Source organism: Arachis ipaensis, chromosome B8 (genome assembly GCF_059453495.1).
Source record: "Arachis ipaensis isolate K30076 ecotype BB chromosome B8, ASM5945349v1, whole genome shotgun sequence".
NCBI classification, from domain to species: Eukaryota; Viridiplantae; Streptophyta; class Magnoliopsida; order Fabales; family Fabaceae; genus Arachis; species Arachis ipaensis.
Window position 1 is genome coordinate 21,312,054 of NC_142443.1, and position 20,975 is coordinate 21,333,028.

Genomic DNA, 20,975 nt, shown 5'->3' on the forward strand with positions numbered 1-20,975 from the left:
AGGAAGCTCCTAAAATAGAAGCCTTAGAACAAATAGAGAAAGCCTGAACTAGTATATCTCCTATAAATAGCAAGCTGGTTTTATTCCGTTATTCAATATATCATCCTGAAATTTTTACACAGATTTTGTTCTTCTAATATCTCATATTGTCTTTAGTTGTTTTGATTTATCAATTATCACCATAAATCATAAGTATATATTAATGTTTGCATTTAGTTGTTACAGATGTCCAAAGAGAGAATAAATTATTCTTTATAAATATATTCTGAATTTTCTTGAGTATATATCTCCTATAAATCAAATCATGTTGATATTAGAGACCCAAAAATTAATAATAGAAAAATCAGTTAATTAGCAAAATTGATTGGAGCATGCGGTGGATTAAGACTTGGTTTGGTAAAGTTTTTGGAAGAGATCACAAGCACTAGTTTTGTATTTGGTAAATCAAAAAGCTCACGTGCTTATGGACTTACGGTTGCAGCTTTTAAAAGTTAGGAATATGTTTAAAAGTATATAGCGATAATTAAAGATCTACAACTACTTATTAAGAACAATTTCAAATTCAAAGACATTATTTATACAACATATGAATAATCACATATTAAAGATCTATAACATATGCAACGCACTTGAACAGAACAGAACTAATGTTATTAACAAGGCTATTTATTTATACAACATATGAATAATCACATAACATCATTGAATGTAAAATCTGTTACTACCTTGCCCCTAACAATGATATGGTAACCTCATTTGCGGAATGAACTTCTTCACCATCTTCACCATCAATTAGTGTAGAATGTTGTTGGTGTGAATAAAATGCAGGCAGCCTTGGCCGAGGCAATGGTTTATCATCATTCAACATATGAACTACAGATGACATGTCTGGCCTATGTTCTGGTCTCTCTTGCACACACAACAGTCCTATCTGAATGCATCTCGCTGCTTCAGCTTGATTCGGGTCGCGCAGTGATTCATCTACCAGCTCCAAAGTCCTCTCCTCATTCCATAGCTCCCATGCCTGAAAAGATGTCAAAATTATTATTGCCTAATTTTGAACCTATGTGAGTTGCAATAATACTATAAGATAGTTACAACCAACATAGCATCACTTACAAATCCAAGAAGGTTAAGACTTCGGTTAGGGACACAGAACTCTCTAGTCTTCCTCCCACTGACTACCTCAAGCACGATTACACCAAAGGCAAACACATCAGATTTCATTGAAAATGAGCCACGAACGGCATATTCGGGCGAAATATAACCACTGCATTGTAGCATGTATATCACATAAGAATCATGATACATGACAGAAAAAATATGTTACAGTTCTAAGTAATGAACAATATTTTAGCCTACTTACTGAGTTCCCACCACTCTTTTTGTCTTGTCTTCAATCTGATCACATGCAAATGTCCTAGCAAGACCGAAGTCTGATATTTTTGCATTCATGTCTTTGTCAAGAAGAATATTACTAGTTTTTAGATCTCTATGAATGACTCTTAGCCTAGAGTCCTGATGCAGGTAGACTAGGCCTCGAGCTGTGCCACGAATAATGTGAAAGCGCTTAGACCAATCTAATAATTTTCTTCTAGCATCATCTATCATGTTGAGAACGTTAAATGTTAACATGATTATCTACTAGATAGTAACTGAGAAAAAGAAGCATAAATTCAAGACAGTTAAGGAATGAACCAAAAATAAAGTAGTCCAAACTCCTGTTGGGCATGAGCTCATAAATCAAAAGTTTCTCTTCTTGCTGAATGCAACAACCAAGAAGCTTTACGAGGTTGCGATGCTGAAGTTTTGCAATTAGCTGAACTTCCGTTTTGAACTCCTGCAGTCCTTGGTCAGAGTTCTTGGAAAGTCTCTTTACGGCAATCTCAGTCCCATTTGCAAGTACACCCTGTTAACAATTGTTATAACAAAACAATATTTGGAGTATATAATACCACAGTAAGCAAATTCAACTTATTTAAGTACCTTATAAACTGGTCCATATCCACCTTTTCCCAATTCATTACTGCTAGAAAATTGATCAGTGGCACAAACTATGGTTGATAAATCAAATGTTGGGAGGTCCATGTTTTCCTTTTCCTTTTTGTGATCACGTTGCCTTAGCCAAAATATATCTAGCAAAATGATGAATGATGAGGATATAAATTAAGTTCTGAAGTTTGACATGGTTAATGTAAAATTATATTTGAACAAGACTTTCAATGTTGCAAAATTATATTTCTGCCAAATACTGGTGTAGTAGTAGAATTCACATGTAGAATATGATGTATTCACCTGATTCCTCAAGTTTTTTTCTCCATAGAAATGATTTCAGTCCAAATATTAGGCTCATGATGAACAATATAGAGCCAACAACGATAACTGTTAGCTTCCTCTTGCTGGAATCATTGTTCTGCTTATCATCTGAGATATCAAAGTTCAAGAGCATTGTTCCTTAATTCCTTACATTATGTATTGTGAAATTATAATGCAGGTAATAACAGACAAAATGTAAAGAAGAAAAACGTACCTATTCGAATATAGAAGTCTTGTGACCCTTGTCTAATGTCAACAAGATCATGAAACCAGATCAAGCAACCGCTTCCTCCATCACGGATATCCAAATCGGAATATGCCGTACAAGAACAATTTTTCAGACAGAATTCCTTGCATTCCAGCAGGTTCATGGTCCTGTTATACCAAGAAGAAGACGTGTCCGGCAACACTATGCCGGTGACCTTCTTGAATCCATCTCTGCTGCAACTTAAAGGAGTGATCCTAACACAACCATCAGACCAATCAGATTTCTTCCATTTTCCAGGATATTTTGGTGCAAATCCTTCAAGGCATGAACAGACAGGAGTAGGAGTAGCACTGCAAATAGAATTTGCACCACAAATAGCATACTTGTCACATTCGGCTTCTGGTATAGAAATAAGTGTCTCCCAGCCTCTGGTTTGTATTGACCAATGCAAAACCTGAACACCTCCCCAAGGGTACACTACACCTCTAATATATTTGGATGTATTTTCTGGTCTGACCCTAACAAACACCTCTTTTTCATTGAAAACAAATTGAGATGAGAATTGGTTATAGCGCAAATAAAGTGTAGCTCCAGAAAACATTATCCCATTCCATGGCCCTACTCTAATTGTTGTGGCATTTCCATTCATTAGAACTATTTGCGGATCGCCTCGAAGGTCTATTCTAACTGTGTAGTCTCCGCGGCCAGGATCATCTGTACTTTTCGAAGATGACATAGTCCTCTCTAGACCTGTCACAAGGTCCCATCCCACCTTCATTCCGGGCACGATTGTATCACAAGGATAATCAAAGCTCTGCCACAGAAAGTGGTCACCATTATGATCATCTTTGACAACAAGGTTTCCTGACTCCAAGAGCTGTGCAACTGGATTCAATTTGTCTTCCACTTTGCTTGACATGTTGGAGGACCACACAACGCTGCTGTTAGTGCTGCCATTAATAAGGACAACAAGTCCTTCACCGGTGACTTTTAGAACTCCGGAGGTGTTGTTGAGGGGTTTTTCTCTGTTTGCCACCCACACGACTACCTTAGGGAATATGTTATGGTACCATATGCCTAAGTATCGGCCATTTGAATTTCCGGGGCTGTAGAAGCCAAGTTCAAAGGTTCCTCCACTCGAAATTAATGTTTGTCCATCAGTGATGTATTGAACAGGAGTTATATTGTCGAGTGAAATAGAGTTTCTTAATATAAATGAGAACAGAACGGACCAAAAGCATAGAACTTTCTGGTTTTGCATTATTTCTGTGATGTACAACTTGTTTCTACTAGAATACAAGGAATGTAGTTGGTACAGTTTTAGTTCATAGATAAGACATAAGAATATCTCTTTGACTCTTTCCAAACAGTTTTAACTTTTAAGAGCAATATAAATTTTTCAATTAAAGAGTTGACCAACGAGCATTGATGGTATGGATTCCATTCTGTCGCTATTTTTCAACACAACTTTCTTCTTATTTTATGAATCAAAAATGTTATATCTCTCTGATTTTCTTACACCATGCTAACTATATTTCTTTGGTTTTATCTTAAAAATTCTATTTTTATTCAGAAAAATGTAAGCATTAAAATTTGAATTCTATTTTTATATTTTGCTATCATTTAGAAAATTAAAATACTATATAAAAATAAATAATTATATACCTAATATTTATAATCTTATTTTAAAAGTTTAGCATTTGTTTGTGAGTTTCTAAGAAAAGATTTTTATTCGAGTTATTTTTCTAAAAGATTTTTTAAAAAATAAAAATAATTTTATATTTGGATATCAAATACAAAAAGATTTTTTTATTATTAATCAATTATGTTTGGGTACAACAATAAAAAAAATATTTTTTACATAATAAATTGTAACTTCTCAAAAAAAATATTTTTTAAAAAATTTTTTTAGTGTTTTTATTTTTGCTACTAAAAATTTGCTAAACATGTTAAAAAATAAAAAAGATATTTTTTACTAAAAAATATATTTTTTCTATCAATTTGATAACACCTAAATAAAGGCTCATTTTTTATATTATAAACAATTTGGTGATATGCATTGATATTTTAGGGTTAATGAGTTTGAAAAACTCTAAGTTAACATTTGTGATGACTAAATATTATTAATTTGATTAATTGCAAAAATATTAATTTAATTTCAATTCAGGTATGTTGGTTAAATTAATTTTTGCTATGCAGGTTCTGTCTGGGCCGAAAATATAAGAAAAATGTTGCAAGCCCATATATGCATCTTACCTTCAGCCTTGATGTTAAATATGATTATGTTGGCTGAATTATTGGGCCAGTTTGATTTATTACTGAAAGCCCCAATGTGCTTCTTAGCCTTGTTCAAAGTATGTTATATTAAGTGGCTGAAGCAATTTGTGATTAATTGGGCCAGAACCATGTTGAATTAAGCCCAAAATTACATTGCTTGAAGGCAAGCTTGCATGGTCCGAAACCATTAAGCAAAGAAAGCAAAATTTCATTGCTTCCAAACGGATCTCACTCTTTCATCATATGGATTTCAAATTCATTTAACTTGAATTAAACTTACATTGGAAACATGAGAGAGAGTTAGCTATTGATTTGATGGACATCATCAATGCTATACGCTACCTAATGCAAGGGAAGTGGAAATTTAATTTACTTTATCAAAATCCATTAGTTAGTGTTCAAATTTCTCTCTCCTCTCTTTTCACCTTGCTTCTTGTTTTCGGTTATTACACAGTAAGCTATGGAAGAAATATTAAGCCACCAAAGAGAAGAAGAAGCACGCCACAAGACCATCACAATGATGGCAAGAAAAAGAAAACTAAAAGTATGCTGTAGCTAAGATTCTCATCACTTGTGGTAAGATTTGGTGAAGAGATCTTGGCTTTTTCATACCAAATATGGAAGAGAAGATTTCGGTCAGAGAAGAAGATCCTTGGAAGGATGGCTTGTCTCTGATTCTGCACAACCACCACAGGAGGTAGCTACAGTGGCTACGTGATGGAAGAGGCAGAGATTGGAGCAGATGAAGCTATCATCATCAAGCATGCATCAAGGACTAGGAGTTCATCTTGGAGAGCAAGGCAAGATGGAAGGCTCGGATTGATGATTGTTGGTGACCAAGGAAGAACCAGAGGTAATTGCATGTTGGTTATTGCATGGGTTATCTCTTCTCTCTCTCTCTGGCCGAACCGGTTCTGGTTTGAAGAAGAAGAAGAAGAAGATTAGCTTGGTTTGTTTGGTTTCAACCTTGGAAGCTTCTCCCTATAAGTAAGGGTGAACAGTTAGGGTTTGAAGAAAGGAGCAAGGAGTGAGAGTGCAAAGCACAGGATTCTCAGAGCTACCTAAGCTAACAGAATTTCTTCTCCTTCAATATTTTCTATTTTGTAATTTTCTGTTTAATTTTGTCTGTCTTGAATCTCATGGAAAAAGGCAAACAGTGAGGTTTGTATGAAAAAGTCATAGAGCGGAAAAAGGCAAAGAGTGCAAAATTAAAAGAAAAAGCCATAGATGTCCTTAGAGATCCTTTGTACATCTGTGTTGTGTTTCATGATTCTGTGGGAATCTCCTTGCAAGTTGGGTTAGCACTTTGCAGTGAAAGCTTGGCAGTAACCAAGTCAAGTTCAGGATTAGGTTTAGATTCTGAACTTGTCCTGGATAGGAAGGGTAGATCCTAGGGAGAATTGGTGTTTGTAATCAAAGATGATTATAGTGAAATTCCATCATTGTTGTGATGGAGACTGGATGTAGGCTGCACTGCACTTAGCAGCCGAACCAGGATATATCTAGGTGTAATTTTCTCTCTCTTCTACTCAATTTCTGTTTCTGCTGCACAGGAGATAAAACTAAAAATATCTCGTGCTGATCGACGAGACAAAAAGCAAAATCTCGTAGCTGGATATGAGATAAAAGAAAAAGTCTCATGGATGGTTACGAGACAAAAGGGTAAAAAGTCTCCAGAAGTAGTTTCAAAGACCAGCAAATATTACTGAAGTGAAAAATGGGCTAAGATTCAACCCCTATTCTCTTAGCTACTGAAAACCATCAAGAGTTATTGTGTTTTATCCTGCTAAGGCTGCTATGATTCTGACTCAATTTTTTTTGAAAGGCACAAAACGTGGCTGACGTTTTTTTTTTTTGGTCAGTAAACGTGGATGACGTTTTGTGGGGGAATAATAATTTTTATGTAAATAAAAATAAAATAGCGTCGACGTTTTGTATTAAAATAATTTTTTTAATTTGTTTATATATAATACGGCAGTGATTTTTTCCATAATTATTATTTTTTTCTAATTGGCAAAAAGGAAAATGATGGTGATGTTTTGTGATGTCCGTCAGAAACTCCCATAACGACGTTAAATACGATTTTTTGGCCATTTTCGTGGGCTACACCAATTAGGCTCCAATATTTAAAAAAAAAGGTTTCTAAATAAATTTTTATTCTTTTTTTAATTAATTGTAATCACTATAAAGATAAGAGGGAAAAAATCACATATAAGTCACACATTACTTATTTTCGGGTAAATAACATAAATAAACTAAATAACTTTTAATATTATACAAATGTTCTAAAACAAAATAGCTTTCAGTTTACATGCTTGTCTCGTTTGCGTATCTATGTAAATTGAAAATAATTAGACTCAATTTATATTTTTTCAATATAAATTAATAATACATATATAGTAAATCGAATTAGCTTAATTCGATTTACTACTTGTACAGATTATTGACATTGTTAACTAAACATAATTTAAATTTAATGATAAACAAATCGAAAATATTTGTCTGGACTATGTCAAAAAGGTGCTCAAGGTGATCAAAGAGAAATCATCGATGGACAAACTAAGTTGATCGAATTTGCATATCGAAAATGAGGATCTGTGATCGAAGCAACGGGGAGGCTAGTCATTGATGTAGTTGAAGACGGTTATCACACTATTGTTATGGCGGGAACAGTTATGTTTGGTTTTTTTGTATGTAGAGCACGTGAAAAAATTTTGATTGGTTGAAAATGGCTATAAATATACATAGCTTGAAAGGAATAGGGGTTGAAATTCATTTTCAGAAAAAAACTCTTGCAATATCACATTTTCAGACTTTCTGATCTTGCTCAAAATTCATTTTTTCTGTAGAGTTTCTTTCATAGTCTTCACTTTTATTTTTAATTTCTCTTGCAAATTTATTTTCCACCAATTTAGTTTCTCTACAAAGTCTTTTTCTTTCTTTCTTTGATTTCAATATATTCGAATTTTAAACTCATTTGATTATGTCAAAGGTGATTTATTTTTTTTTTAAATATAGTCATTTACTTTGTTTCTTTTGCATATTTTTCATTTCAAACTTTGTAGTTTTTTATCTTTCCTTTCTACGTTTTTTTTCTTTTCATCACTAGTTTAACATGAGTCTTTGATATACAATTAAAAACTGAAATCCTTAAGGAGGAATAGGTTTCGCTCCCAAATCACTAGATATCGAAAAAACTCAGATTTGCTAAAAATCTGCATAACAAACATTTACTACTTTTAAGTTAATTCTAACTTCAAAATATAAATGTCAATAAAAAAATACCTCCCATTTGAATTCAAATAAAATATCAAAAAATCAAAACAAATAAGAATAGAAATTCAACTTTTGTGTTTTAGTTCAATTCCAGAAAATTTACGTTTTTATAAACTTATGAATTTAAAATGGAATAATAAATAATTTTTAAAAATTCATTAAAAATCATCCTTTAACTCATTAGCATCTAAAGAATTATTACCGAAATTTTTTATGTTAAAAAAGATAACATAAAGTATAGTCCTCTAAGGTGGCATAAAATTTCTGTTTTATTTGTTGTTGTCGCGGATCAGGAAGAGAGAGGGAGAAGGAGATCAATACAAGAAATGAGGGAAAGAGAAAGGAAGAAGTGCGAGAGAGGAGATGCTGTCCCGCCGTCCTAGCCATCACCCCTGGAGACCGTCCCTGCCGCAGCCGGAGCTTCCACTGCCGTCGTCGAGGACTCCTTCACCGCCACGAGAAGCCACCACATGTGGAAGAGAAAGACGTGACACACATAACAGAGGAAGGGGACGACATCTCGTCGCCGCCACGCCTTGTCACCGCCGTTGAAAGGGGAGCTCCGCCGTCGCCGTCGCGGCTACAAGTATGGGGCTTCGAAGAGAGAGAGAGAGAGAGAGAGAGAGAGAGAGAGAGAGAGAGAGAGAGAGAGAGAGAGAGAGAGAGAGAGAGAGAGAGAGAGAGAGAGAGAGAGAGAGAGAGAGAGAGAGAGAGAGAGAGAAACACAACGGCCAGAGAGAGGAAAGTCTTGCGAGGAGGCGGGAGCTGGTACGCCTCCGCTGTTGCTGCAGGTTGTGCCACTGCGCCTCTGGTCGCCGGGAGCCGCGCTGACGTCACCGGAAGCCACCGCCGAAAACTCTGCAACTTTGCCCTAGCTCCGCTTTACTTCAGCCGGTGAGGATCACCGGAGCTGCTGATGCTCCATCCTCTTGTTTCTTTTGGTAAGACTAATCTTGTTCTGCCCTGTCTTGCGTAAAGCTCTATTATTCACTTTGTCATATCCTGCTTGATGTCCTTGTCTGCCTTTGCTCAATTTTAAACCACCGTAGGCTGTTGGATTCGCTGTTGCCCTTTGTTACTAGGGCTGTTGTTGATGTTACTGCAATGAGAATTGAAGTTATTGCTATGACCCCAGTCCAAATTCTGCGCAATTTCGTACCCTTTAATTCGACATTCTGGGTTTGGTCTCTTCGGTCCCTTAGGACCATGCTGTGGGTAGGCTTTACATTTATAATTGTTAAGCTTTTGGTTTATGGTATTATGAGTTTTTAATTAAATTTATAAAACTATTATTGAAGAACTTTGATTTGATTAGAATAATTGATTTATTATAGTTGAATAATTATTTTTATGAAATTTATATATTAGAAATTTTACATGAGACTATATATATGTTTGATAAAGCTTTATATTATTTTAGAATATTGATTTTATTCGAATATATACTTTTGAAGTATTAAAGTATTTGTTGGCACTCACTTTGAAATTATGAAATATGTTTTTATGATTGAGAAGGTATGATTTGAAAATATTTCTGATAAGAAAGTATTATCTAATTGATTTGATTCGATACTTTATATATTTGAGAGATTAAAGATTTATTGTATTTGAAACTATATGTTTTGAATTGGTTTGGGAGGCTCGTATTAGAAAACCGTAGTTAACAGCGATTATGACGTTAACTTAGATGCATCTGACTCAAACTCCAGCTAGTAGGGGTGTTGCTAGCCTAACGTGTAGGCCACACGTTAGATCTGTTATTCTGTTAGGACACACAAGAGGAAAGGGCTACCCATAGAGGTGGAGCCACCCATGTGTGGATTTTTGATTTGATTTCTGTATGAGAACTCCCTTGTGATTCACTTATTATTATCAACTATTACTTTTTAATTAATATTACTTTGATAATAATATTTATATAGTCTCATGTTGATTATAGATGTATTGTCTAGTCATTGAGTTGTAAACCTCATCCCTGTTTTCTAAAAATATTTTTCAAGAACAAATATTTGACTATGTGAGACTTTCTATTCAAGAGTAACGGTTTGCAATGAGTACCTATCTTTATCGAATTTCTAGAAGTATATGCTCCATATGTCACAGACAGGATCCAACCATTCTTAATTATTTTAATTTTTTTGTTAAAAATATATAATTATTTATTTTAGAACTTATAAAATATTTATAACTTACTTATTCAACTTATATCTAAGTATGTTAGGCTTGCTATATGATTATTTTTCTGAGTGCCGATCATGACTCATTTTGAATCGTGATATAGAAAGTCACATATAAAAGTTAGTTATCAATTAAGAATTTGTTATGGAAAGTCTTGTATACAAACGTAGGATATATATTTGACAATCTCAGAGTAAAGAAATAACAATACTCATTTTCAAATAATCATTCAATACACTCATTTCAATTTTTATTTTTCTCTCTTCTCTCTACTCACACTTATATTCCTTTTTTTTTTTGGTGACTTCACTTATATTCCTTTAAGAGCATTTGTACATATATTTAGTAACATTCTTAGTAGAAACCTTAATATGATGAAGCTAAGATGCATGCTTTTTAATTTTTTATCAAACTCAACCTTACCGGGCCAGTTATCACCGTCGATGATCTTGACCTGCAATTTAAATTTTAACATTTCATACGATAAACGTAACACAACACCTACCGTTGCTTAAGATACGAAGTTCCAATATTAATTAATAGTTATCATTAAAATATAGAACGATGGTTGCGAAAATATTATATTGCTAACATGTGGATGCCAAAATGTCAACAAAATATTCATGCAGACCGTGTCAAGACAAAAATTTAATTAAAATGTCATTAAGAAAATGTCATTTTTCTTCTGAGAATCTGAATTCTAACATAGTTTGGAAATGGAAGCTCTCTGAATAAATTTATCAAGCAGAAAGTGAACATTCTCGAGATATCAAGTAGCTAGCTTCACTCTAAGTGAGCATCTCTTGATCTAATCTTTGTTGTCTCTTATATCATTATATAAAATCCAAACGGCAAAACAAACGAGCATCTACTTTATATTTATAATTAATTCATAGATCACTTGTCCGTTTAAATAAATGTCAAAGTTTAAATATGCATGCAGCAACTTATTAACTAATAGCAAATTTTTAATAGAGCTCCAATTCACAAGAGTTAGTTTTTTACTTATCACCTTAGGCACCAAAAAATAGTTTATGGATATTATCATCAACAAAGTGATACGTAATGGATTGTTAGCTAACTTTGTTGTATTCATATTATATGTAACTAGTGCGTACGTAACCCATTCAATGTGCGGGGTGGATACTGCAAAAGTGCAAAATATAAATTTTCTACAATTAGCTGAAGTTTTTTCGTTACAAATAATGTCTAAAATTGATTAACCTCTATACTCATAGGACTTCTTTAAACATATAACACTTATTTTATATATACGTGTGAATCTATGATCAATTTTATCAAGAATAATATAATTACAACTATATATGAATCACTACCATTCTTCCTATGGGGATTCCTAATTTTTTTTTCTTCAATCTTCATATTCAATTGTTCGACCTCGGATATTTGGGTGATTAATAGGAAGAATTTTTCCAAAGGAATTTGTAATTTAAGCATGAAAGTAAGGACAATTTATGAAAATAAAATATTTGGATTCTAAAATTACTGAAATATAACTTTTGCAGTTTATATACAAAAATATAATTTTTTACAAAATATAAATTGTGGGAGAGGTTCCACAGTTTTGAAATACACATAAACTACTGATGAGTTTTGCGGTTTACATTGATGCTGAATTTGGCCAGAAATCGTGGTAAGGATTTCACAATTTTTTTTATTAACGAAAAATAAGCATAAACCGTGAAAGAGGTCCACCGATTTATGCTTACACCAAGTTTCACTATAGTTGTTTGCACTTGCAAAGTAATACATTATGAATGATGTATTGATATGATAAATAATAAATGTGTATAAATGATGTTTTTAGGGCAATTTACGCAAATAAAATGATTGAAGATAACGTTTACGCAAATACAACATTGGCAATTTTCAGACGCAAATGCAATAACGCAACTATATATAATCCGCTACACCCTGTAGCGGAAATCAATTGCACGTAATCCGCTACAGGGTACCGCGGATTACGTTGAGGACTGCTTTAGTCATAAACCGCTACACCCTGTAGCGGTTTATGCTCAAATGGTGCTACACTCATAATCCGCTACACCCTGTAGCGGATTATGAACAATGTGGATTGATGGGAAGATGCCTATATATACCCAACAAGTTGTGTAGAGTGTCATTCTCATTCATTCATCACTTGAGGAATGGAGAGTGAAGAGAGCTTTTTGGTGTTAGTGCATCATTCTGGAAAAATAAAAAAGAGTAAGAGGCACGGTGTGAAGTTTACAGACAGAGAACCGCTGAGTGTTTTTGTCAGGTCGTCTGATACACTGTTGGATCTGAAGAGCAGTATACTGCAGAAGTTGGCCGTGGGTGGCACAAAGTGGGTGAAGAAGCTGTTCTACAAGATCCCTATTGCGGTTGTGTCAACCGGCGTGCAATATGAAACGTTCGTGTTACAAACAGATGAAGATATGCGGGTGTTGTTTCATTGTCGTTGGAGTTTTCCGGAAGTGAGGATACATGAGTTGTTTGCGAAGCTGGAACATGGGATCGATAGTTCTGGTGCATCCGCTCCAAACCCCCAGTCCACCACGATGGGTGGTGCCTCCACCTCGATGCCCGTCGTTGCACCTGAGTGTTTGTTGGAGTATCGGCCAGTCGGTCCAGTTGGGGCATTCACCTCAACTCATCCATCTGCAGATGTAGAACATGAGGGGGAACTGGATCGGGTGGAAAATGCTATCCAAGAGGATGACTCCGATGAAGAGCCTGTTGACATTGGAGGGGACAGCGATGATGAAATTCCGACAAACCCAGGAACATGTCAACCACCGTCAAGTGCCGGCACACATGAGCAACCTGCACATTATTCTACCCTGGATCTAGGAGCCATCAGCCAACCGACAGATCCAGCACCAACCTTTGGGGGTCGAGGCTTGCACGAGAAAAATTTTGTAGCTGAATTTCAAGTTGGCCAATCTTTCCATAGTAAGGAGGAAGCTGTGCTTACTGTAAAGGATTACAGCATTCGGCGTGGTGTTGAGTATAGAGTGATGGAGTCAGATCATCTTAAGTACCATGGGAGATGCAAGGAATTTGGGAAGGGTTGCACATGGATGATTCGCATCAGCCTTCGAGCACGGAAGGGAACCTGGGAGGTTCGGCGGTACAACGGACCACACACATGCTTGGCTACATCGATATCCAGCGACCACCGACAACTAGATTATCACGTGATCTGTGCCAAGATCTTTTCTCTGGTTCGCGCCAATGCGGCGGTATCGATAAAGGTATTGCAAGAAGCTACCGAAGGAACGTACGGGTTCAAGCCAAGTTATAGGAAGACGTGGTTGGCAAAACAGAAGGCGATAGCACAGATATACGGGGACTGGGAAGAGTCCTACGCCGAGCTACCTCGTTGGATCCTTGGTGTGCAGTCCACCATGGAGGGGATGGTTACGTTGTTGAAGACATCTCCGGTTCGCGTCGGTGATGACGTGGATGACTCAACCGTGTACTTTCATCGTCTTTTCTGGACATTTCCTCCTTGTATTGAAACTTTCCGACATTGCAAGCCCTTGGTAAGCATAGACGGTACTCATCTGTATGGCAAGTATGGAGGGACTTTGCTCCTGGCCATCGCTCAAGATGGGAACTCCAACATCTTGCCTATTGCTTTCAGTCTCGTGGAGGGGAAAAATGCCGAGTCTTGGTCTTTCTTCCTGACCAACCTGAGGCAACATGTGACTCCGCAACAGGGGATACTGGTCATTTCAGATAGGCACAATGGCATCAAGGCTGCACTGGAGAACCCGAACAGTGGGTGGTTACCCCCGCATGCGTACCGAGCATTTTGTATTCGGCATGTTGCAGCTAACTTCGCACTCAGTTTCAAGGGCACAGATGCAAAGTGTTTGCTTGTGAATGCTGCTTATGCGAAGACTGAGGCAGAGTTTGACTATTGGTTTGATATAATGCGGACTGAGAATCCGGCAATGTGTGATTGGGCGAACAGAATAGAATATGATAAGTGGACTCAGCACCAGGATGGTGGCAGACGGTTCGGTCACATGACGACCAATATATCTAAGTGTGTTAATTCTGTTCTGAAGGGTACACGGAATCTTCCGGTTACCGCCCTAGTCAAGTCCACATATGGTCGACTAGCGGAGTTGTTCGTGATTCGTGATCAGACGGCAGAGGCTCAATTGGCCAGTGGTGCCAAGTTCTGCCAGTCTTTTATGAAGGCGATGGAGCGCAACTTGAAAGACTCCAGATGTTTTACTGTCACCTGTTCGATAGACAGCAGTCTGAGAACACCGTTGCCGAGACGACGCCCACCGGGAGATTTTCACTTGGGACGTACCGAGTTTCCCTCCAGCACCGTACATGCGACTGTGGATACTTTCAAGCTCTCCATTACCCATGTTGCCATGCGATTGCATGTTGTGCCCAGTCACGGCTTGACTGGTCTATCTATGTCGACGAGGTCTACACCATGCAGAAGGTAGTCAGGGTGTACCAGATGGGTTTCGTGTCGTCAATACCGGAGGGACTTTGGCCACCTTATGACGGTCCGACCGTTATTCCGGACCCCAGCTTGAGGCATTGCCGTGATGGCCGACCGAGGTCTACCAGAATCCGGAACAACATGGATGAGGCCGACCCTAACCGACCGAAGCGGTGCGGATTCTGCAGACAGCCTGGGCACACGCGTAGGTCTTGCCCCCAGAGAGGCTCCACCGTTGCCGGTAGTTCGTAGGACTTATAGTCTGTGTGCTTCTAGTTTTTTGAATTTTATATTCTCCTGTAGCAATTTACGCTTTCGGGTGTTAGTGTTAGTTCCTTTCGTGTGTTAGTGTTAATTCCTTTCGTGTGTTTATGTTAGTCTTGGATCCGACCTATTTGTATGACTTATGATTTATGCCTAATGTAGAAATTTAATCCGTGTTACTGTTAATGCCTCGTGCCTATTATATTTCTATGGCTTATTATTTATGAACACTGTATTTGTATAACTTCGTACATTTTGCATCACGAGTTGTTACTGTAAGACTCGTATATTTAGGCATCTTCCCATCAATCCACATTGTTCATAATCCGCTACAGGGGTGTAGCGGATTATGAGTGTAGCACCATTTGAGCATAAACCGCTACAGGGTGTAGCGGTTTATGAGTAAAGCAGTCCTCAACGTAATCTGCGGTACCCTGTAGCGGATTACGTGCAATTGATTTCCGCTACAGGGTGTAGCGGATTATATATAGTTGCGTTTATTGCATTTGCGTCTGAAAATTGCCAATGTTGTATTTGCGTAAACGTTTTCTTCAATCATTTTATTTGCGTAAATTGCCCATGTTTTTATGATATAATACTACGTCTACATTAAAGTTAAATTTAAAATTTAAATCATTTGACTTAGAGAAACATCTAATTAGTAATTTGATCATTAGTTAAATATTTAATTTTACAATAATTTTAAAATAATAAATAACAAGATAATAATTAGGGCAAATCATTATATTAAGCTAAGGGGAGAAAAAAATTACAGAAATTCACCAAACCAAAAATTGGTTCATGAATCAACTAAGAGTCATTTATATATAGTTCAAATCAACCTAATTCAAACTCTAATTACATATAATTCGAATCACACTTATTCGAACTACTCACACACGCACACACGCACACACCCACTAATTCGAATCAACCTGATTCGAATTACACCCACGGTAATTCGAATCAGGGTAATTCGAATTACACTCACACACGCTGCACATAGTAATTCGAATTGGCCAGATTCAAATTACTCATGATTTAATTCATCCCATTCTTTTATTAAAAAATTAATAATTGATTAAAAAAATTAATAATTTAAAAATTAAAAAAATATATTTTATTTCATGCATTAAGAAAAGCTAACAAAATATTTAATTACGAAACTTCTTTAAAATATTAATGAGCTATCAATTCGAATTTCATACAATACTCTTTTGCCCATTTTTAATAGCTCATGAATATTTTTTATAAATTTTTTTAATAAATTTATTTAAATTATACCATAAAAAAATATTTTATTCTATACAAAATAATTAAAAAAATGGCTTAAAAAAAATGTTAGGAGTACTATAAAAATTTGTAATGTCCTAATGACTTAGGACATTAAAGAAATACTCTACATAGTCAATAATAATTTAAAAATTAAAAAAATATAATTATAACCAGTATTTACCTAAATTACTAGAATATTACAAACTTTTATAGTACTCCTAACATTTTTAAGTCATTTTTTTAAAATTATTTTGCATAAAAAATGGCTTAAAATGGCTTAAAATGTCCTTTATTCTATGCAAAACAATTTTAGAAAATTGGCTTAAAAAATGTTAAGAGTACTATAAAAATTTGTAATATTCTAGTAATTTAGGTAAATACTGGTTATAACTATATTTTTTTAATTTTTAAATTATTATTGACTATGTAGAGTATTTCTTTAATGTCCTAAGTCATTAGGATATTACAAATTTTTATAATACTCCTAACATCTTTTAAGCCATTTTTTAAAATTATTTTGTATAGAATAAAATATTTTTTTGTTGTATAATTTAAATAAATTTATTTAAAAAATTTATTAAAAAATATTCATGAGCTATTAAAAATGGGCAAAATAGTATTGTATGAAATTCGAATTGATAACTCATTAATATTTTAAAGAAGTCCCATAATTAAATATTTTGTTAGCTTTTTTTTAATGTATGAAATAAAATATATATTTTTCTAATTTTTAAATTATTAATTTTTTAATGAAAGAATGGAAAGAATTAAATCATGAGTAATTTGAATTTGGCCAATTCGAATTACTATGTGCAGCGTGTGTGAGTGTAATTCGAATCACCCTGATTCGAATTAGTGGGTGTGTGCGTGTGTGAGTAGTTCGAATCAGTGTGATTCGAATTACATGTAATTAAAGTTCAAATTAGGCTGATTCGAACTATATATAAATGGCTCTTAGTTGATTTATGAACCAATTTTTGGTTTAGCAGATTTCTGTAATTTTTTTCTCCCCTTGGCTTAATACAGTGATTTGTCCTAAATATTAGTTACTAAATAAATATATGAATAAAATTATATTAAAATATAAATTTGAATTATGTGAAAAACACATATAACTATTTATAAATATAGAAAAACTATTTTTGTGTGTATATATTAAGATAAATAATTCTCTGGTAATTTAAAAAAATATATACACAAATCATATATACATAGCTAAATAATTTTTATTTAATCTTAACTACAACTTAATCTTTTATATATTATTTAATTATTAAATCTATCTTCTATTTTATAATTATTATTTTAATTATTAAAAAAATTCTACGTAAGGATTAAAAAATATCAATTTATATCACAAATATCTAAAGAAAACTCATTCTACAGCACAATTCAATCGATTGTGTTATCATGCCAATCGATTGAATAAAAAAAATATCCTTATTGTTTTACGAAATTTAATTCATTGGTAACACTACCAATCGATTGAATTTTGAAGAAACTTGCGATATTCAATCAATTGTGTAATAATTAAATAATAGGGTAAAAAACAGATATAAGCCAAGGGGAGATGATATTTACCCAAATCAACCAAATGAGATTCTTGTTCAGGTATCAACCAAAGCGAACTATTATGTAATTCGAATCAATAAAATTCGAACTACACTTCAACATAATTCGAATGGACCTATTTCGAATCATTCATAGCATTGCTTGTAAGTAATTCGAATCAAGTTGCATCAAATTACAATAGCATAGTTCGAATTATATCAATTCAAATTACTAGTAGCACGTGACACATAGGGAGTTCGAATCATATTGATTCGAATTACTCATTTTTTGTTTCATGTGGTAATTCGAAATGTCTTTATTCGAATTACAAGGGTTTTGCCTATATAAGGAGTTCGAACCAAGGTCATTCGAATCAGTTTTCCATTCTCATACCCCACCAAATCCCAGAGAAAACGACTAAGAATCGGGCCAACAAAGACTCGAGCGGCATATTGAGGCGATGGGGGACGATCCGGGGAGGCTGTATCGTTTGGATGGAGTTGCTCATATCGTCGGGGTGATCAACGACGAGATTAGTGGTTTCTGATAGTGGTTTTTGATAATGCTTTATGATAGTGGGTTATGATAGTGGTTTATGTTAGTGGTTTATGATAGTGGTTTATGATAGTGGTTTTTGATAGTGGTTTATGATTGTGGTTTATGATAGTGGTTTATGATAGTGGTTTATGTTAGTGTTAGTGGTTTTTGATAGTGGTTTATGATAGTGGTTTATGTTAGTGTTAGTGGTTTATGAAAGCGGTTTTGTCGATGGTTTATTTTAGCGGTTTATTTCAGCAGTTTAGGGTGGTGGTATTGGAGGTGGTTAACTGAGTGGTTTTGCATGTGATTTTCTCTAGTGGATATGCATGTGGTTTATGCTAGTGATTTTTTGGATGCGGTTTTATGATACGGTTTTGATAGTGGTTTACTACATTTTGCTTTTGCGTGTAAGTTTTAGAAGCAGTCTATGTTTGCCGTTTCAGTATGCATTTTTGGTAGTGGTTTACTATATCTTCTATTTCATGTGTTATTTGTTGGTTCTTTATGTCGTAAATTTTATATATGAGTAGTTTTGTAATTCGTTCTAATTATGCGGTCCATGTAATGCGCAGCCACGGCGTTGCATATCGAGCATGCGGCGGCAGCAGGGGATGTGACTTGATGAGAGGTACATTCCGTACTTGCAGATGGTCGGATTATACCATCTTGCGAGACTGAATGACAGATGGTTCCGATTAGACGAGCCCCTTGTGAGTGCATTCGTCGAGCGGTGGCGTCCGGAGACGCACACGTTCCATATGCCATTCGGAGAGTGCACGATCACACTTCAGGATGTCGCGTACCAGTTGGGGTTGCCAGTGGACGGACATTACGTTAGTGGTTGCCTGACAGACTTCCACCTATACATACAGGGTGGCCGGCCAGCTTGGCAGTGGTTCCAGGAGTTGCTCGGTGTGTTACCTCCGGTGAACCAAATTCAAAAGTTCGCAGTGAACTGCACCTGGTTCCAGGAGACATTTGGCGAGTGTCCCGAGGGGGTGGATGAGGAGACAGTGAGGCGCTTTGCTCGTGCCTATATCATGATGTTGTTGGGCACCCAACTGTTTGCCGACAAGTCCGGCAATCATATTCACATCAGATGGCTACCGTTCGTGGCTAGGCTTGAGGAGATGGGCGGCTACAGCTGGGGGTCGGCGGCACTAGCATGGTTGTACCAGTGCATGTGCCGAGTCGCCAACAGACATGTCGTGAAGTTAGCTAGGCCGTTACAGTTACTTCAGTCCTGGATCTTTTGGCAATTTCTGAGATTTAGGCCTGCTGGGTATGATGCGTTTAGCTGGCCACTGGCCTCGAGGTACCACGTTCGCAGTCTACTTTGCATCTTTATTTTATTTATTTCCAGTTTCGCCTGTAATTTTATACGGTTTCGAATCGTTCATGAATGCGCTACCATATTGACATTGTATGCATGTGGGTGCCGTCAATACTTGCCATATAGATGGGTGCCATCAATACTCACCAACGGCTTGCAATAATGGAATGCCTCTACACAAGGTGGGAACGTCCAGAACAGCCTGTGAAAATAAGCCTGAGACTCATCCAGCTGTCCCCCAACTCGAACAGGGCTAGTCCTAAGGACTGCAACAGTACCAGGCATGGTCAGCTGGACTCCTAACACCCACCTAGGGAGCTCGTTGTACGACTCATTCCAGTCACCATAGATGACGGCAACAGCCTTCTGCTTCGCCAGCCAGACCCTTCGGTACGTCGGCCTGAACCCAAAGTGTGCGGCCGTGGCATTTAGGAGCACCTTGATGTTAACGGATGCATCCGCCCTAACCATTGGCATAATGAGGGTCGCTATCATATGATAATCCAAACTCGTGTGGTCGCTGGAGATGGAGGTTGCGAGACACGTATGCGGTCCATTGTACCGTTTGACTTCCCAAATCCCCTTGCGCTGCCGGAGACTCAGCCGAATCAACCATGTGTACCCATTGCCAAACTCAGAACACTTGCCCACGTACCAGCGATAGTCAGACTCCACTACCTTGTACTGTATCCCTCGGCGGATGCTGTAAGTCTTCACACTCAACAGAGCCTCATCTTTATCCTGAAATTACTGACCAACCTGGAACTCTGTCAGACCAGCAGACCCTTCCGCATCTCTAGCGCCAAATCCAGCAGGCTGGCCAGGAAGACCCTCCTGCCTCATGGCATCCAGGTCCAATGCTGAAAATGTGGAGGGTACTGCTGTGTGCCAGAGCTAGAACCACTTGCAGCCCCTCCCGGGTCACTCGCTCCAATATCATCGCCACTGTCATCAGCAATCATATCTGGCTCAACATCATCGTCCTCTGGATCATCAAACAATCCGTCACCAACACCAGTAGGTGCAGCACAGTCTACTGAGGTCGGAAGATATTCCCCAGTTCTAACCTCGTCACCAACACTGCCGTTGAGATCAACAGCGAACGAAGGGGAGGCGACAGGATGGATGTGTGGCTCGTACGCAGGAACGGAGGAAGAAGCAACGGCAGGTCTCGAGCTAGAACCGGCCACCGTGGCTAAAGTGTTGGTATTCCGGTTCGAACCCCCTGAGCTGGATACCACATCAATCAACTTTGCCAACAGCTCTGGTGTCCTCACCTC

At 36.6% G+C, this 20,975-nt stretch overlaps 4 protein-coding genes across 4 annotated transcripts; 2 read left to right on the forward strand and 2 right to left on the reverse strand.

Annotated features, from left to right (window-relative positions):
- Nucleotides 1–629: 629 nt before the first annotated feature.
- On the reverse strand, nucleotides 630–3,785 carry LOC107610682 (G-type lectin S-receptor-like serine/threonine-protein kinase At4g27290). The gene is made up of 7 exons (XM_016312695.3): nucleotides 2,531–3,785; nucleotides 2,296–2,424; nucleotides 1,987–2,135; nucleotides 1,699–1,909; nucleotides 1,367–1,604; nucleotides 1,120–1,270; nucleotides 630–1,024 (listed from the first exon to the last, which is right to left on the reverse strand). Exons 1-7 carry the CDS (start codon nucleotides 3,783–3,785, stop codon nucleotides 722–724), a joined length of 2,436 nt encoding a protein of 811 aa, XP_016168181.1. The 3' UTR covers nucleotides 630–721.
- Nucleotides 3,786–8,357: 4,572 nt separating this feature from the next.
- LOC148547407 (uncharacterized) lies at nucleotides 8,358–8,952 on the forward strand (the record flags this gene model as incomplete). Its single annotated transcript, XM_088495427.1, has 2 exons — nucleotides 8,358–8,686; nucleotides 8,778–8,952. Coding segments are annotated over 2 exons (504 nt in total), but the record flags the coding sequence as incomplete, so codon positions are not given.
- Nucleotides 8,953–12,423: 3,471 nt separating this feature from the next.
- Nucleotides 12,424–14,733, forward strand: LOC107610683 (uncharacterized). Its single transcript, XM_016312696.1, has one exon. It carries the CDS (start codon nucleotides 12,424–12,426, stop codon nucleotides 14,731–14,733), a length of 2,310 nt encoding a protein of 769 aa, XP_016168182.1.
- Nucleotides 14,734–19,803: 5,070 nt separating this feature from the next.
- Nucleotides 19,804–20,538, reverse strand: LOC148547408 (uncharacterized). The gene is made up of 2 exons (XM_088495428.1): nucleotides 20,480–20,538; nucleotides 19,804–20,398 (listed from the first exon to the last, which is right to left on the reverse strand). The coding sequence occupies exons 1-2, from the start codon at nucleotides 20,536–20,538 to the stop codon at nucleotides 19,804–19,806; spliced, it is 654 nt and encodes a 217-aa protein (XP_088351554.1).
- Between the last annotated feature and the right edge of the window lie 437 nt (nucleotides 20,539–20,975).

Bases quoted from the DNA above. Each gene is read 5' to 3' on its own strand.
- LOC107610682 (XM_016312695.3), bottom strand. From the start codon at position 3,785: ATGCAAAACCAGAAAGTTCTATGCTTTTGGTCCGTTCTGTTCTCATTT. The intron at 1,605-1,698 runs GTTCATTCCTTA...TCAACATGATAG, and splicing joins TTTGGACTACTTTATTTTTG to ATGATGCTAGAAGAAAATTA. The intron at 1,025-1,119 runs GTAAGTGATGCT...ACATCTTTTCAG, and splicing joins GTCTTAACCTTCTTGGATTT to GCATGGGAGCTATGGAATGA.
- LOC107610683 (XM_016312696.1), top strand. From the start codon at position 12,424: ATGGAGAGTGAAGAGAGCTTTTTGGTGTTAGTGCATCATTCTGGAAAA.
- LOC148547408 (XM_088495428.1), bottom strand. From the start codon at position 20,538: ATGAGGCAGGAGGGTCTTCCTGGCCAGCCTGCTGGATTTGGCGCTAGA. The intron at 20,399-20,479 runs GTCTGCTGGTCT...GAAGACTTACAG, and splicing joins GGCGCTAGAGATGCGGAAGG to CATCCGCCGAGGGATACAGT.